General features: G+C 46.6%; 1 protein-coding gene across 3 annotated transcripts in view; it reads left to right on the forward strand.

Annotated features, from left to right (window-relative positions):
- YLPM1 (YLP motif containing 1) overlaps positions 1 to 17,569 on the forward strand; it is a 923,718-nt gene that overhangs the window by 867,966 nt on the left and 38,183 nt on the right. For all 3 annotated transcript variants that reach the window (XR_015299909.1, XM_086937497.1, XM_086937498.1), the window contains one exon: positions 6,422 to 6,549. Coding sequence is in view for 2 of the 3 variants with exons in the window: in XM_086937497.1 (XP_086793623.1) it covers positions 6,422 to 6,549 (128 nt within the window). In the remaining variant the exon portion in view is untranslated. The remainder of the gene's footprint in view (positions 1 to 6,421; positions 6,550 to 17,569) is intronic.

Here is a 17,569-nt window from a genome sequence, read left to right on the forward strand (position 1 = left end):
AACCTGATGTCACCGGATATGTCTGAAAAAAGGAAAGGCAGCGTAGTCATTGGACGGGGGGGGGGGGGATAAACATCCGTTGTCTCAATGTTGCCCCCATTTCACAAGATTCCAAAAGGCTTGTTTATTTTGGTTACCTGATCTCATTAAATCCTATCTAGAAACCTGCAATACTGACCTCTGCCAGTATAGAAAGGAGGGTGGTGTAGGTTCCTTCCATTTTTTGCAGATTTCTCTCCTGGCCAGGAGGATAGTATAGAAAAGATGTTTAGCAGGGCCTCCAATACCCCAAATGTTACCAGTGAGGGATTAATTGTAATGGGGCAGCCAAGCGATGTTGTCAATGATCTGCTTATGGAGTCCCAAAAGGGAGACATAATTGGGCAGTCAAAAAACATATGAAGATCAGAAGCAGCTATTGTCCCGCACCTCATTCATGATACTGGCGAGTCCTTTGAAAAGGTGGAGGTAACCACCTTGAGTTTCAGCTCATTAATAAAGTCCCGGCAAAAAAGGAAGTCTCCTTCTGGTACCATGCAATATTAAATGAGGTTGATGGCGAATTTCAGCTAGCCGATAAGCTTTGGGGCTGTTCCTTTTTGGACCACGACGTTGAAAGCCTTTGGCTAAACTCCTATAAGACATTGTGGGATGTAGTTAAACCAGCATGGCTCCGAAGGAATCACCTCTTCACCTTGCATAGGACCTATTATTCACCACAGAGGCTTTCAAAATTTTTAAAGAGATTCATGTATGCCATCTTGCCACTTCCTCTCCTGCCCCGAGTTCTGAAGAAGATTAAGTATGAAAAGGCCCCACTCACCGTGATGTGGACTTGGATTGGGCCAGGAGAACATGACACACGGAACTCCTGAGCATGAACACCTTTCTACGCGTCAGGCTATCACTTTGAAAGAACCTCCTGTTTCAACAGCAGACCGCTTCGTCCCCCCAAATTCATGTGTAATTTGCACCTCCATCCATTGAGATTGATTTGCGGCAATTAGCTGCATTTGATTTGCCTCCTTGCTACTAGTCACGCCTCCAAAAAATCCATTTATGCCAGGCACTGGGACAAATTTGTAAACCAGTGCAGTGCCTTGGACGCAAACCCCTTACAGGCAAAGCTATCTGACCTCCTTTTTTTTATTTGTCTTTTGCCCAGCTAGGTTTTGCATGGGCACTGTAAAAGGTTTATTGGCCCGTTTTCACCTTTGTGTTTGCCGAACCGACAGTCCTTGTTCAGATCATCACTTGTGATGAGATATACAAAAGGCTTGACGCACATGTTCCCTCCCAAGCCATTTATGATGGCACAGTGGGATCTTGACTTGGGCATGACATTCCCTATATGTACTTCCTTTGAGCCTATGCATAGCTGCTCATTGCGTTTCCTGATCCTGAGTCGTCCTCATTGCGATCTCTGCTCATCACGTCAGTGCACTGCAGAAAATGTCAGTTTTCAACCACGTTTTTTTTTTCCGGATTGGTGCTAAAGACTTGGGTGGCCTCCTTACCAAAAGTCACGAATCCGGTCCCGGGTAGACCATTCATAACTGTCCGCATTCTATGCTGACCCCGAACCCTCTAAAGAGAAAAAAAGGCGTCATCGGTTGGACTGTAAAAGGGCTATAAGTATTTTTTATTGATCATACCAAGGATCGTTGAGTGGACAATCAACTATTTGTGGGTTTTTGTGGAACAAAAAAAAGAAGGCTGTGCAGAAGAGGCCCATCTTGAGTTTGACAGTCCTGTGTATTACGATCTGCTAAGCACTAGCTAAAAAGCAGCACCCGGAAGGCCTGAGAGCCCATGCCAGTACAACTCCATTGGCAGGAAAGGTGTCTGTCCTTGGTATCTGCCAGGCTGCAATATGAGCGTTGGTGCATATATTCATGAAGCACTACCCCCTTATAGCCAGGTCCAGTGGGAAAGACACTTCACCTGCTTGGTTCTGCAAGATGTTTTGGTATGAGTCTACTCTACAGATACAGCACTTTGGTAGGTAATGCTTTGGTATCGATTTACAAGGTGAGGAATCTATGGTTAAAAGAACATGTTACTTATCTTTGCTGACGCTCTTTCTGTTGGATTCTCTAACTGCAGATTCCCCACTGCCCTCCCATCTCCCCATTCTGTGAAATGGACTCTTTACCATCCATATAAAAAATCCCAATTTAGAGATATGCACACACTCGTCTGATCAATTAGTATGCTCAGTGATCTCAGCATGCAGCGTGGCTTTACTTCTGGGGTGTAATGAATTTGAAGTGGAGCTGCATGACACCCCCTACTGATGCATGTGAGCAATGGTGAGAAAAATATTGAGATCCACTCTGGCGCCTGCGGGTATTCACAACGTGAGGAATCTGCACTTAAGAGTACTCGCCAGAAAAAGCGTTACCAGAGGAAAGTAACATGCTCGTTCCTTTCCTCAGCAATGATGCGCCAAGGCCTAACGTATCTCTGATGAAGACTTGTCCACACCACACTGGGTTCTATTCTGCTCTAAACGGGTTTTCAAATACACTAATTTCCAAGACAAAAGTGTCTAGGTTTAACGAAAATAAGTAGCTTTTTGGTGGGACATTTTTTGTGATGCTTATCAATGCATATTACGGTCTTGCTAAAAACCGTTTACAAGTAAGTAACTTATTTAGTTTCTGCTTTCCAAACACCCCCTACCCCTTCTTCCTTAGATCAGCACAAAGGCTCCTCTGCAGGCGTTCCCACGCCCCTGTGCCTCCCGCCATGCGCCTTTTCACCTGCTATTACAGGCATTAGTAGCTCATCCAACCCTTTATCTTTTTTGTAATGTTACTTACGTCCCTGCATATAGAACTGGACGAGAAACTGGCATTTTGCATTGTACCATCTTTATTCTGCGAAATTAATAGAATTTGGGGCCATATAAATTTGAAAAGTGTCCAAGCCGAAGAAAATAGATTTTGTAGGAGACTTTTGGGCCTACCAATTTCATCGTCCACCTTTGTATGCCATAATGAGTTAAGAATGCCATATCTGGAGGATTACATTAGGTCCCGCCCTGTCTTGTTTTGGCTAAAGGTTTGGAAAAATCCAGCAGCCGCATTAACAAGGGAGATTCTGGCTGATTGCCTAAAATGTGATAAGGGCAGGGATATCCCTTGGCTGGCCAAAGTACGGGCAAATCTGACTGCGGTCAATCATGGCCATATTTTTAATAATCCTGAGCAACTAGATGGAATTGATGTAAAAACTATCCGCAAAGTTTTATATAAATAGTACGGGAACGCGAGATATGCTCAGGAATCCGTCAAAGCATTTGTGAAACCATATATTTTAATGACAGGCGAGGGCGGATCCCCTCTATGCTCTCCCATTAGTTATCTCTTAAGAGACATTACTTGCTGGGAGCAAAGTCTTCTTTTTCGTCTTAGATCAGGCTCAATAAAGTATGTTGTGCTTCCCCATAGGTTATCAACCTAATATTGAAAATCTGGTTTACCCATGTGGCAACTTAAGGAAACAGTCTATGCTACATTTTTTGTTCTTTTGCTCTTTTTATCTAAATTATAGTTTGCAGGTATTGATACTGTTTTTCAGGGCAAAGGGAATAACGGATTTTAAGGTTGTATACAAAATTATTCTCCAGTTTAAAGACGATGACATAACATATAGAGTGTGCAGTTTCTTGGAAAAGGCCATCCGCTCACTTTCCTCTATGAATTGATGATTGCTGGATTAGGTTGTACCATATGTACTTTTGGACTTTGTATTGTTTTTATCTATATTTTGCACTATGCACACTTGCACTCTTATTCAATGCTGCTAATTGTAACATTTTTGAGATTTAATGACTTGCCCATTCTTAGCTGCTCTTTCGTGAAATTGCACTTTGCACATTGTCACTTTAACATCGAAGATGATATCGAAAATATGGATAATTTAGTAATATTTTAATTGACTAGTTTTATTGATGAGTTTTATTTTTATATTTTAATGATGATGGACTATGCATGTGATTACGAGTAATGTGTGTACTTTTATGGATAATGCATATCCGAATAAAGATTAATGATACTGATAATAGAAGGATCCCTCATTCCCCTCTGCCATCCTTGCCCGACCCTGTTGTCCCTTATGGCAGCGCTTTATACTTTTACTGAGCTCCTAACCTATCGTGATATTTGTAATGCGCGGGTTTCCAAGTACCAAGTCATCCAGACTAATGAGAAAGCACCCCTTTTCTGGCCCCGCTGGATGCAATTATAAAACATTGTTGAGTCATCTTACAGAGCAACTGCCACTGTGACAAGGTAATTCAGTTTATAAATGCTGCCTCTCTTGTGAAGCCAAAGGTCTTATGTCACCCACTACTTATAAAGTGGCGAAAGAGGGTTGAAAATAACTTAAGCTCTGAGCAAGCATATCGTTGTGTGTTGTGTAAGAAGAGCTTGTGTGTGATCTACAGACTGGAATTTGTGTCGCTGTTGCAGTAAAGTCGTGCAAGCCCTCACTATACCTACTTGAAGATTTAGTTTACAATGCCGGATATAATCCCTGTAGGTTAACACAGATTTCTACTCGTAACCTGCTCCCTGTTTCCTCCAGTCCACTTGCCAACAATGTAAATGCCCCTTCCTATACTTGATATAATGTTTTAAGGAACAAAGATACAGTTCATGCCAATATACTCAAACAAACAGCATTCAGGACAGAAGGGATTATGTTATTAAATATCAGAACGACTGTTACCAAGACATTAGCAGGTTCTTTGGATGACTGAACTACGTGGAATTTTGTGCTTAATATTCGATGAAGAAAATGCAAATTATATTACACGTTCTGTGGCATTATGAAACTGGTTTGAGATTTAATTCTGCGTTGATGAAAACGATATGCCAGAGGTATACATTAAAATATTCGCAGTTATATACAGTAATAATTCCCTATTCAAAATGTTTTTCATTGCCAGTTAATGATTCTGCATTGCCTGGAAGCACGTACTTTTTTAAACACTGCCTTTTTGAGTAATATAGTTTATGTAAAACGTATACTGTGTTGCAATCAGAACACAAACCTGCTCCGTGTGTGTTTTACAACTAAATTGACACTCTTTTCTGCACAGCAGAACGTTTCAAAGCTTGTCTTCAGCTTTAGGTTTGTGCCCAAAGTGGTATCTCAGGAAGCCCCAGTTTACATTATGGAATATTCACATAGAGCGTTATGGTACATCTAGAATTTATTCATGTACTTCCTTAGGAATGACTTACAGATGCAAAAAATGATAACTTTAAAACAGATGCAAGTCGTTAGCGATGCTTTTCTAAAGTATGTGCTTTCTTGAAGTAACATTTACTCTGAGAGCGGTGTGTGAGGAAACATGAATTTGCGTGAATACTGAAAGAAAATAATTTCATGGCAAAGAAGTAATCTTGTTTTCCATATTGAATTACTTTGAGATGTTTTTCTGCAGCAGACCCCTCCCCCCTCCAGGTCTGCTCATTTGTGCTCATTCAACACCTTTGCGACAGATTTTTCACTGGCATGTAACGTTTGTAAGTTGCTTGGTGCCGTGCTGCACCCACCTGCAGCTTTAAAAAAATGTTTTGACCAATGTTTGAAATGCTTGAGATACTGATCTTTTTGGGTTAAGATTGTGGCAAGTGCAACAAATTATTAATTATGCAGAATGTGCAGTAGACACGAAGATAATGTAAGCAGAAATCTTTCACCTGAGCACCCATGCTTGAGCAGGACAGTCGCTCTGAGGGATGAATATCCCCCGTTTCTCGTGCCCTTGAGAATCTGCCCATTGTGTCAGGTGATGACAATTATGTGAAGTGGAGCGCGTCCCTCAACCGGGGAAGGGAATGGGCTGTATCTTCTTAGTATGCGACATCAAAGTAAACCTTTAACGAATACTTGTGTATCTAACTATTCGAATCGATCTACAATGCTTTTGATCTGGCAAATTACTCGTCCCCATTTGATTTTGGCAGCTGATTAAAGCAGTTGTGTCAAAAAGTGCAATAAGGCTTTTTGCACCCACCTGTAAGTAGACACATGCCTGCGGAGCCAAGCTGGCATGGGTTTTAGGCTTTATGCGTCTTCTAACAACCTGGATGTATTTTAATAAATGGGGTGTCCACGCTGAGGGTGGGCACCTTTGGATTCATGAGTTAGGAAGCTGGGCACCCCATCCCTGAGTCCAGACGATTAGCAGAAATGAAGTCAACCTGAAAGGAGCAGGAACCCTGCACAGCTCCCTCGCCAACCTGCTGCCCGAAGACAGTCCGGACATGTTAGCGTTGCAGCCCTGCACACCAGGAGAAGGCGATCCAAAGTGTGTTCACTTTAAGGCTCATTTTTGATCTGCGCTTTAGAGGAATATTGATTGTTCCATTTTAACGTTTCTGTTCCCTTTGTGTCTTTCCAGACAAGCTGGACGGCCTGAGATTGGGTAATAAGAAACGGAGCCGCGAGGCCATGTCCAGCATGATGGAAGACTTTCTCCAGCTACCAGATGATTATGAATCACGTGCCTCTGAGCCCGGGAAAAAAAGGGTAAACGTATATATTGTGTTCATATTCAAAGGGGTTTTACACCGTCTTTCCCCTTCACTGCACACACAGATCAAGAAAATATTTGTATCACTTAAGCATGCAGATTGAATAGTCTACCTAAAGAGAAATAAGTACATATTGTCGGAGACGAGTAGATAAAATGCGGCTGCTCTTGTTACTTTATGCATACCCACACTCCTATAGAATTTAGCTTTGAGAAAGATGTGCGTGGGCTAAGGTAGAGTATACATTAAGAAATATGCTGTGTAGTTTGTAAAAGAGTTCATGTTATAAAATATTTTTGTAGCTTTACATTAGCTTCAGAGTATTTTTTGAAGTGAGGTTAGGGTGTTTGGGTACTCGGTGTGTTTATATACAGCGAGACCTAAGACTGCAATACTGTAGAAATGCTTGTCCCTCCCTTAATCCCAACTTGGAGAACTCTGATTACCTTGTAGTAGAAATTTAAACTACTGCTCAAACCCTATGCTTTTAAAACTATGCATTATGTTTTACCTTCTTCCTGTGGTGGAATCCTTAACGTAGACTTTATTTTTTACCATATGTGGTTCAGGTAGGCAGACTATGCTTTTAAAAATGTGCATACTGCTTCTCCACCGGTTACAATTTTGGATCCTCAACGGTTGGCCTTAATCTACCTAAACAAAACCTAGATGGAACTTACAGATAATTGTTTTGTAAAAGCTGACTAAATTAACACGAAGATGGTTTGTAAAAGAAGCCAATGTCTAATGAAATAGAAGAACCTAACAGTCAAATTACCAAAATATCTTGAGTTGGGGCACCAGATATTGACATTTGTTGCCTTGTGGTGGATTATTTCTGACGACAAAGTGTATACTATAAGTGTGGCGCCATCTGTGTGTAGTCGTCTTTATGCCAATGTGTCCACTCGTCTCATCAAACAAACTTTTCTGCCCAAGCTGTTCAGCACTGTAATGTGGATTTGCAGAATAAATATACTTTGAAAACTAACACCATGTTGGGTCACTGCCTGCATTCTTTGGGTTATTTCCTGCATCCTACCAATAGATGCCTGTGCCAAATGCACCGCTACTGGATTAATGTAAGGATGTAGATTTTCCTTGTCCAGTACCTTGCGACAAAGCGAGTTCACCATCCTCAAACCCCTAAAAAGGTACACAAAACTATATTAGTGAAATTAAAAGACAGTGCTTTTCATACTGTAGTTTAAGTTTATCATGAACTTTATCCTCGTTTGTCTTTGAAAGTTTCTGGGCACATACTAAAGCATTGACCAATATGGCCTATTGATTTTGGCCCTCTTGCACTGCACCTGGTATAGTTGGCACTGATTTTACAGCGCGGGACAAACAGCCCCCACCAAAAATCATCACGACGTAACGCACTCCACCGTTTATGGAACTCCGCGCGGCAGAGTTTGATGGATCGCCGCCTAGGACTAGTCTTTGGAATGTGCCATATAGGCTCAAGAATAACTACAGACTTTGTCTCTATTTATGTCACCATTTATGACCAATGACCCAACGTGCAGCGTCCACGCGCTGCGGCCGCGCCGAAGGTAAGCCCGTCTACGCCCGTCCGTGCCTGGACCGCGCCTAGCGCCAGACCCCCTGGCCCTCGTACCACCCACCCCTCCCGCATTACATACGACGCCACCACCCTCTTAGCCCTAAACCCCGGCCGTCCCCCCAACTGCGTCCAAGCCGCTCCTGGACACACCCATGGACCCTTCTCTTGCAACTCCTGCAAGTTCGACGGCACCAAGAACAACTCCTCATCCACGAACACACAACAAATATCTGACACCAACCACCTACAATGCATCCTGCTCAACACCCGCTCGGTCCACAGGCACGCCATCGACCTCTGGAATCTACTAGACACCATCTCCCTGGACGTCGCCTTCCTAACAGAAACATGGATGAACGCCTCATCAGCCCCAGACATCACCATTGCCATCCCGGAAGGCTACAAGATCATCCGTAAGGACCGCACCGACCAAACAGGAGGAGGCATCGCTATCGTCCATAAGAATTCCATCCGCATCTCAACCAGCTCAGACGTCCACCTTGCCAGCGCCGAACACCTTCACTTCCAGATCCACACCGACCCCAAGACCACACTCAGAGGCACCCTCCTCTACCGGCCTCAAGGACCCCGTGCACAATTCAGTGACGACATCACTGACTTTATCACCCCACATGCCCTCCCCTCCGAGGAATACATTCTATTGGGAGACCTCAACTTTCACCTGGAAAGGAGCAATGACAGCAACGCCACCACCCTTCTGGACAATCTCGCCAACCTCGGACTCAAACAACTTATCACTACCCCCACCCACATTGCAGGTCACACACTCGACCCTATCTTCACCTCCAGCAAACATGTCTCCTTCAGTCACACCACAGCTCTCCATTGGACGGACCACAGCTGCGTTCACTTTATCTACAATAAGACCACAACCCACAACCATCCTCAACCTACTCTGCGAAGAAACTGGAACAAAATCACCATCGACCAGATCTCCTCAGCGCTTCTTCAAAACCCCCCTGCCCACTCCTCTAACCCCGACCAAGCAGCCATTAACCTCACCCAATGGCTATCCAACAGCGCCGACATCCTAGCACCGCTGAAAAAACGTCAAATCAAACTAGGCTGCAAAAACGCCTCCTGGTTCAACGATGATCTTAAGAAATCGAAGAAACTCTGTTGCTCCCTCGAAGGCCTGGAAAAAAGACCCAAACACCAGCACCAGGGACGCCTTCAAAAACGCCACCCGCATACACCACTAACTAATCCGGTCTGCCAAGAAAGCCGCTTTCAAAGACCGACTAGATAACGCCCACAACAGCAAGGAATTATTCAACATCGTCAAAGAATTTACCAACCCATCAGCTAACTCCAACGACATCACCCCCTCTCAAGCCCTCTGCGACTTCCTAGCTTCATTCTTCCACAACAAAATCACAGACATCCACAACAGCTTCGACAACCGACCCGGAGACCAACCCACCCAAACTTCTGCAGGACCTTCACCCCCCTTGAACATCCTTAATGACTGGAACCCAATCTCCACTGAGGACACCATCCGCCTGATGAACTCCATCCACTCAGGATCCCCCACAGACCCATGCCCTCACCACATCTTCAACAAAGCAGACTCCATCATAGCACCACACCTCCGAGACGTCATCAACTGCTCCCTCAACTCCGCCACCTTCCCGGAAAGCTGGAAACACGCCGAACTCAGCGCCCTTCTGAAAAAACCCACAGCTGACCCCACCGAACTCAAAAACTACCGCCCCATCTCGCTCCTTCCATTCCCAGCCAAAGTCATCGAGAAAGCTGTCAACAACCAGCTCGCCGCCGTCCTCGAAACCAACAATTCCCTCGACTCCTCACAGTCCGGCTTCCGAGCAAAACACAGCACTGAGACCGCCCTCATCGCAGCAACAGACGACATTCGAACTCTACTGGACAATGGAGACACAGTCGCTCTCATCCTCCTCGACCTCTCCGCAGCCTTCGACACAGTCTGTCATAGCACCCTTTTACAGCGCCTCAGAAACATTGGAATCCAAAGCACTGGAATGGATCACCTCGTTCCTCACCGGAAGAAGCCAGAGTCCGCCTCCCACCATTCAAGTCAGAGGCCACTGAAGTCATCTGCGGCGTACCACAAGGATCTTCACTCAGCCCCACCCTCTTCAACGTATACATGAGCCCCCTCGCGGCCATCGCACGCCAACACAACCTCAACATCATCTCCTACGCAGATGACACTCAACTGATCCTATCACTCACCAGAGACCCTAACACTGCCAAAACCAACCTACATGAAGGAATGAAAGAAGTAGCCGAGTGGATGAAGCACAGCCGTCTGAAACTGAACTCAGAGAAAACAGAAGTCCTTATCTTAGGTACCTCCCCCTCCGCCTGGGATGACTCTTGGTGGCCAGAGGCCCTTGGAAAAGCACCCATCCCGACGGACCACGCACGGAACCTGGGCGTCATCCTGGACTCCTCACTCTCTATGAACAGACAAGTCAACGCCGTTTCATCATCTTGCTTCAACATTCTTCGCATGCTCAAAAAAACATTTCGCTGGATCCCCACCGAAACTAGAAAAACGGTCACCCACGCACTGGTCACGAGCCGCCTGGACTACGGAAACACCCTATACGCCGGTACCACCGCAAAACTCCAGAAAAAACTCCAAGGCATCCAGAACGCTTCAGCCAGACTCATACTAGACATCCCGCGTAAAGACCACATCTCTGGTCACCTGAAAAACCTCCACTGGCTCCCCGTCAAAAAGAGGATTACTTTCCGCCTCCTAACCCACGCACACAAAGCACTTTATGAACTTGGACCCGAATGCCTCAACACACGACTTTCCTTCTACACCCCCTCCCGCCAGCTACGATCCTCCAACCAAGCCCTTGCTACTGTACCTCGCATCAACAAAACCACCATGGGAGGTAGATCCTTCTCCTACCTGGCAGCTAAAACCTGGAACTCACTTCCCACTCACCTTCGCCTCACTCAGAACCACCTAGCATTCAGAAAGCAACTTAAAACTTGGATATTCGACAAGTAATTCCCCACCCTTCTTCAAGCGCCTTGAGACCCTCTGGGTATGTAGCGCGCTATATAAATCTTTTGACTTTGACTTCTATTGTCCTTTATTTAACCCAGGAAATGGTGCAGTCATTGAAGCAGCATTCCCATTACAACTCCCGGTGCTCATTCATAATGTATCAAGTCATTGTGGTAGAGACTGCCAGCCTTAATAATGATTAGAAGGCAGGACTGGATATTATGTTCGGATACTATGGTCTCGTAGGAACAGCATCCCTCCCATTTCACAATTCCCAGATTCTTAACTGAACAGGATAAACGTGGTGTGTATCTGATGGTACGTATACCTCCAGAGTCCTCACCTTGTGAATACTCATGTTGTCAGACTAGATCCAGACGTTTTGCAATAGGTAGGTGACACTAGTTCCATTTCTGCATTGGTTGTAGCATGGACATTGTCGATTTGATTGCCAGGAAAAAATGGGCTCTTTGGTCGCCCTAAGGAGGACTGTCAAGGGTTTCCCAGGTGATGTGCAAGCTAGCCTGATGTGTATGCCGTTTAATTGCTTTTGTCTCTTTGGTGAAAAAGCAGGCTTATCTCTTGAGATATTTAAAACATGGCTCATCCATCCATTGACTTAGTGTCTCCAACCAGAGATTTTCACAAGCAATATAGTGAGGTTAGGGTCTATTAAAAACAAGGCTGCCTTTTCATCAAAGCCAGTTATCACAGTTGATCAAACATCCTAATCAATTTCATAGGCAATACAAAGGCCAAGGGAAGCCCAAGGCAGGCAGCTTCAGCAATCCCCTTCTCCCCCTGCACTACCTAGAAATCCATGCTTTAGTTCCCCCTTATGGGTACACATGGAGCTAGTAGGAGGAAAGTTATTGTCCTTTCTACTGGCCTTGAAGGCCATCACAAATAGACCAGTGGGTCCTACTGATTATTGAAGGGGAATATGCCCTATCAACAGACTCGCCACTCCACCATTTCCAGGATCCCTCTACCTCACACCTTTCATTCAGGGAACCACTCTCTGATTCTCCAACAGGAAGTGTTATCAGGAAGGAGCAGTAGAATTTAACCAAGAGCAGGAAATTGCACAAGGGTGCAATACTCTGGATCTCCTGGTTCCCAAAGATCGCGATCTGCATCCGATCCAGGACTTTCATGATGCTGTCCCTAGCTCAGGTGCTTTTGCAGAAAACTGGATGGTGTCACTTGACTTGCAGAACATGTTACTCCCACATACTGATCCTGCAGTCGGAAAGGAGGGATCTACAGTGTGAGGTAGGCCCCACAAAATATCAGTTTGCCGTCCTCCCGTTTGCACTAACATTAGCACCTAAGGTCTTCACCAAGATGATGGCAGTGGTTGCAGCACATGTGAGCTTGTACCTAGACTACTTGCCACTCAATTTCGGGCTCTCCACTGCAGATTTCAGACCATTTGAAATCCATAGCATCTCTGCTGTTTGATTTTATTACACCTAGTGCTCAAGTATAGCACTGGATATAACCTCTTTAGTGAAATATTTTCCTCTCCAGAGTAGTTGGGATATTCAGCATCGAATTCCAAAGTTTTAGGTGGCAGCTCAATTCCATTCCTGATTGTTCCTTGCTTGTTAGGTCTGGTAGCTTCGTTCATTGTATGGTCACTGACGCATGCTGGCAGATGAAGGCTCTCTAGTGGTGCCTTCACCTGCAGTGGTTCAGCAGATGGGGAAAAGTCAAACATCAGAATTACCCTGGACACTGCAGCGTGGATCTTCTCTGTTGGTCAGTAGCAGAGAATCTGTTGCAAGGTAAGCCCTGTTACCGTCCACATAAGCCACTGTAGTGAAGGAAGCCTCCTCCTTCGATTGGGGTGAAAAACTGGAGTTACTCCAGTATTGGAACTTTCATAGAATCCCATGCTTGAATCATTCACTGTCATTGAGATGGGAGTCCCCGGTACCGTAGAAAAGCAGTGTGATAATAGACATAGACCATAGAGGCCTATTTAGTAACATATCCTAGTTATTATCCAAACAAGTATTTGCAATGCAATAGTTCTCGCATTTACACAAGTTTCAGCTATTGGCATTGTAAATTGCAATGCCTTTTATTTATGCTTTAAAAACCTAAACATAAATGAAAGGCATTTTCAATGTGAGACCTTTTCCATTGCAAAGACTTCTTTTCACTTCTTAGATTGCTGCCAAGCTCCGCACCCTCGAGGGAGGGAGGGTGCCAAAAGAAGAGGCTAGCAAGGGCTGGCTGAGGGGAGGGAGTTGGCAGCAAATAAGCCGAAGCTGCTCCTGGTTCAGTGTGGTGTCTCTAAAACAGGCGCTGCGCTTAATATAAAAGTAAAAAAATAAAAAGAGCTCGGCGCCCGCTTTAGGGACACTGCGCTCACTATTAAAGTTAAAGAAAAAATGCAACCTAGCGCGGTGTCCCTCAAGTGGGCTCCGCGATCGGTATTTAAGTCAAAAAATAAAAAATGAAACCAATTGCGGTGTCCCAGAAGTGGGCGCCCCGCTCAGAATCAAAGTTAGCAAAACAAACCGAAAACTGAGCGTGGTTTCCCTAAAGCAGGCCCACGCTCAGCATGCAGGTACCAAAAAAAAGCAGCCGTCATTGTCCCCAGTGTCGATAAATATAATAGTGCTCACCCACTTATAAGGCAGACCCTTTAACAAGCCAAGTAAAAGGTCCAGTCGTTATAAGTGGTAACTAAAGAAGCCAAGGCGGTACCAAGGAGGGACTAACAAGCCATGTGGTAGGGCCCTGCACATCCGCAGTGGAATTTCAAGTGCATAGGAGGGGTCCTAATAGCCATTCTTCGCAGGTGTCTGTCGCAGCACTTCCGAACTGTGACACACTCCAGGGTGAGAGGTGTAGTCCCAATCGGAAGCTGCAACACCTTGCGGGACAGTACCACCAAGGGACCCCACACCTCCCTGGGCACCTCTTCGTCTCTGGTGGCTCTTGCCACCCACTGCTTGGGGCCCTGAAGCTGGGCTGCTAAATAATAAGTTTCATAGTCCGGAACCGCCAGTCCTCCCTCCGCTCAGGGCCTCATGAGTGTGACTAGTGCTACTCTGAACCTGCCCTTACCCCACAAAAATGAGGTGGTCATTGCTCTGAGCTGTTTAAAATAGGTCGCCGGTACCCAGATCGGCAAAGCCCTGAAAAAGTATAGCAGGCGCAGCAGGGTCACCATTTTAAGAAGCGCCACCCGGCCCGCGACAGATAACGGCAAGGTTCCCCAGAATTCAAGGTTAGCCTTGGTCCCCCTGAGTGCCTTTCCGATGTTCCCCTCAAGAATGTCTTCCTGCTCATGATAGATAAGCATACCTAAGTAGGGCAAATATCTGTCCTCCCATTTCACCCCTTCTGTGTTCTGGGGACCAAGTTTGCCCCTACGCACTGGGAAAAGACGCAATTTTGCCCAGTTGACTTTTAAACCAGCCACTGTACTTAGTGCATGTAGCAGGGATTTCGCTCCCAGTAAGGCTGCAACTGAATGTGCCAGGAACAGCAAAAGGTCATCTGCGTAGGGTGCGATGTGGTGGATCTGCCTATAAACGTCAAGGCCCTGGAATGCCCGCCCCGATCTAGCATGTGCCACCAGGGGCTCCATTGCAATAGCAAAAAATAAGGGGGAGAGGGGGCACCCCTGTCGCGTGCCCCTCCCCACCTTGCATGCCTCTGAGTCCACCCCTCCTGTCCTGACCCTCGCGGTAGAGTCTGCATATAAAAGGGCCATCCAACTCACGGATTAGTCGGCGTGTGTGAGGGTGGGCATGTGGGGGAGCAGGCGAGTGGCCAAGACCATGCTCAGGATTTTGTAGTCCAGGTTGAGAATATATAGAGGCCTATATGCTGTTCTGTCCCAAGGCTGTTTGCCCTGCTTCAGCAAAGGAATAATGATCGCCTGCCTAGTGGAGCCAGCTAGTCTGCCGAGCCTCTTAGCCTCATTATATAGGCGAGTGAGATGGGGGGTAAGCAGGTCAGTGTAGGCAAGGTAAAATTCTACTGGTAAGCCATCAGTGCCTGGGGTTGTGTTACGGCCCATTCTCTTGATGGCCACTCGAACCTCTGTGACTTCAATCTCCCTCCCCAATAATTTTGCCACCTCTTCATCTAGCACCGGCAGGTCAGCCTCCTGTGTGATTTCCTGTAAGTCTTCCTCAGAGGGTATTACACGGCTGCGATAAAGCTCAGTGTAATAATCAAAGAATAGATCGTTGATCCCTTGCTGATCAAATCTAGCCACTCCCAACCGATATTCAGCTCCAGTATAACTGAGCCGCGAAGGGCCGAATTTGCCAACCAAGCAAGGAGGGTACCCGCCTTATCCCTTTCAGAATGTGCACGTGTGATGTATGTTTTATAGTCAAAGCAGCGCAGGGGCTCCACGGTGGTAGCTACTGCTTACCTAGCTTCTATCAGTTCTCTGTGTCTGGCCGGGTTTTCAGGCCTCTCCTTTTCCAGGGTATGCAAGCGCTCGTCGTCTCTTTGGAGATCTTGAAGGACCTTTCTAACTCCAGCCATGGCCGATATTTACCTCCCTCTAAGCACTGTTTTACAGGCATCCCACTCCACGTTCACTGACGTTGCCGTTCCCTGATTAACCTGGAAATATTCTGTGATAGCTGTTGCAATAGTGGCATGGAAAACTTGATCTAAACCCTCCGGCCGCAATCTCCAGGTGGGAATCTTGGGACGTACTCGCGACCATTTCAGCTGAGCTAGTTCTGGATTGTGGTCAGAGATCGTCCTGGTGAGGTATTCGCTGCTGCTGAACTTCCCATGGACGTCCGGTGTACATAAAAAGGCATTGAGGGGGATATGTAGCTCAGGTATTCGCTGCTGCTGAACTTCCCATGGACGTCCGGTGTACATAAAAAGGCATTGAGGGGGATATGTAGCTCATGGAGGGCGGAAAAAAAGGAGTAATCTTGGGCCAAAGGGTGCTGGCCGCCAGGTGTCAATTCCCATTGCTGTTGCCAGTTACGACAGGCTTCTGCTAGCTTGTGCACCGGCGCGTTAGGGAGGAGGGAGGGGGGGCAATCCAAGGTGATATCCACAATACAATGAAAGTCGCCCCCAGTAGTAGTGGTCCAGTGAGGGCATTCGCTAGCTTGCTTGATGGTAAGGAGAAGAAGGCCGGTTGATCAACATTAGGTGCATATATACAACCCAGTGTGAGGTCCCTCCCGTCTAGCTTCCCCTGTACTACCACATATCTGCCCTCAGGGTCAATCATTTGCATTGTGCATTGGAATGGGACTCCAGCTCTTATCCATATCAGGACCCCTCTCGCGTATGCAGAGTATGCGGTGTAAAAAACCTGACCCCTCCAGCGGAGCTGTAATGCCTTCCCCTCTTTTGCCAGGAGGTGGGTTTCCTGAAGGAGTGCAATTTGAATGCTCCAACGGATCAGATAGGAATGTATCTAATGGCGTCTAACCATAGTGCATGCCCCTCACGTTCAACGAGAGACATGCTCAACCTAATGGGGGCCCCATTGCAGGTAGTGACATGGAACATGTTTAAAAATACCCTTCTTCATGACACGCCTGGATCCCCTTAAAGAAGCCCAACTAGTAAATTGACCCCAACTCCCCCTCCCTAGGACAGGCACCCAACGAGGTAACCCCATCCAAACTGTGGTACTTCCAACCAGGGTCTAGTGACCAAGTAGGGGTGTGACTCCCACTAACTACCTCGTAGCGACCTCCCAGAGTGCCACCTCCCCAACAAGTGTTCCAGAGTAAAATTCCTGCCCTGTTTAGGCTGCCTGTTACCTAAAGGTCCATGCGGGGCTTCTGCCAGTTCAGGGAGGTCAGACCCTTGGAGAAGGAACGTCAGGGTCCCAAGCGGCCCACGCAGCACTCGGTTGGCCGCTCATCTCAGCCCAGATCATCAGCCGATCAGGGCATGATCCTCGGCATGTCTTCCCCCAGGCTCTCGCCATCACTGCGGTCCAGGGAGGTCTCCGATCGCTGCCATGATGCGTGCTCCCACCCGGGGAGGAGCCCGGGCTGGCCCCACTGTGCAACATCACCGCCTGCAAGGCCTTGCGCCGTTCGAGGCTGAGTTCTCTGGGTGAAGGAGCCTTGGCACTTGCTCCCTGCCCCCGGGGGCTTCGTTGCGGGGTTCCTGAAGCTGATCGATCCAGCAGACCACGGGTTTCCAGCCAGATCCATACCTCCTGCGGAGAATTAAAGAATCGTGCTCCTGCTGGGCCCGCTACCCTGAGTCGAGCAGAAAACCGCATTGTGTAGGATAGATTAATTTGGCGTAGTTTGGCTTCGACAGCAGTGTATGAGGCCCTATTTCGTTGGACTCTCTCGTAAAGTCTGGGAAGATCATGACATTGCTGTTCTCAATTCGGAGTGTTCGTTTTTGGCGGGCGCATTGCAGGATGTGATCCCTGTC

Source organism: Lissotriton vulgaris, chromosome 9 (genome assembly GCF_964263255.1).
Source record: "Lissotriton vulgaris chromosome 9, aLisVul1.2, whole genome shotgun sequence".
Taxonomy (NCBI): domain Eukaryota; kingdom Metazoa; phylum Chordata; class Amphibia; order Caudata; family Salamandridae; genus Lissotriton; species Lissotriton vulgaris.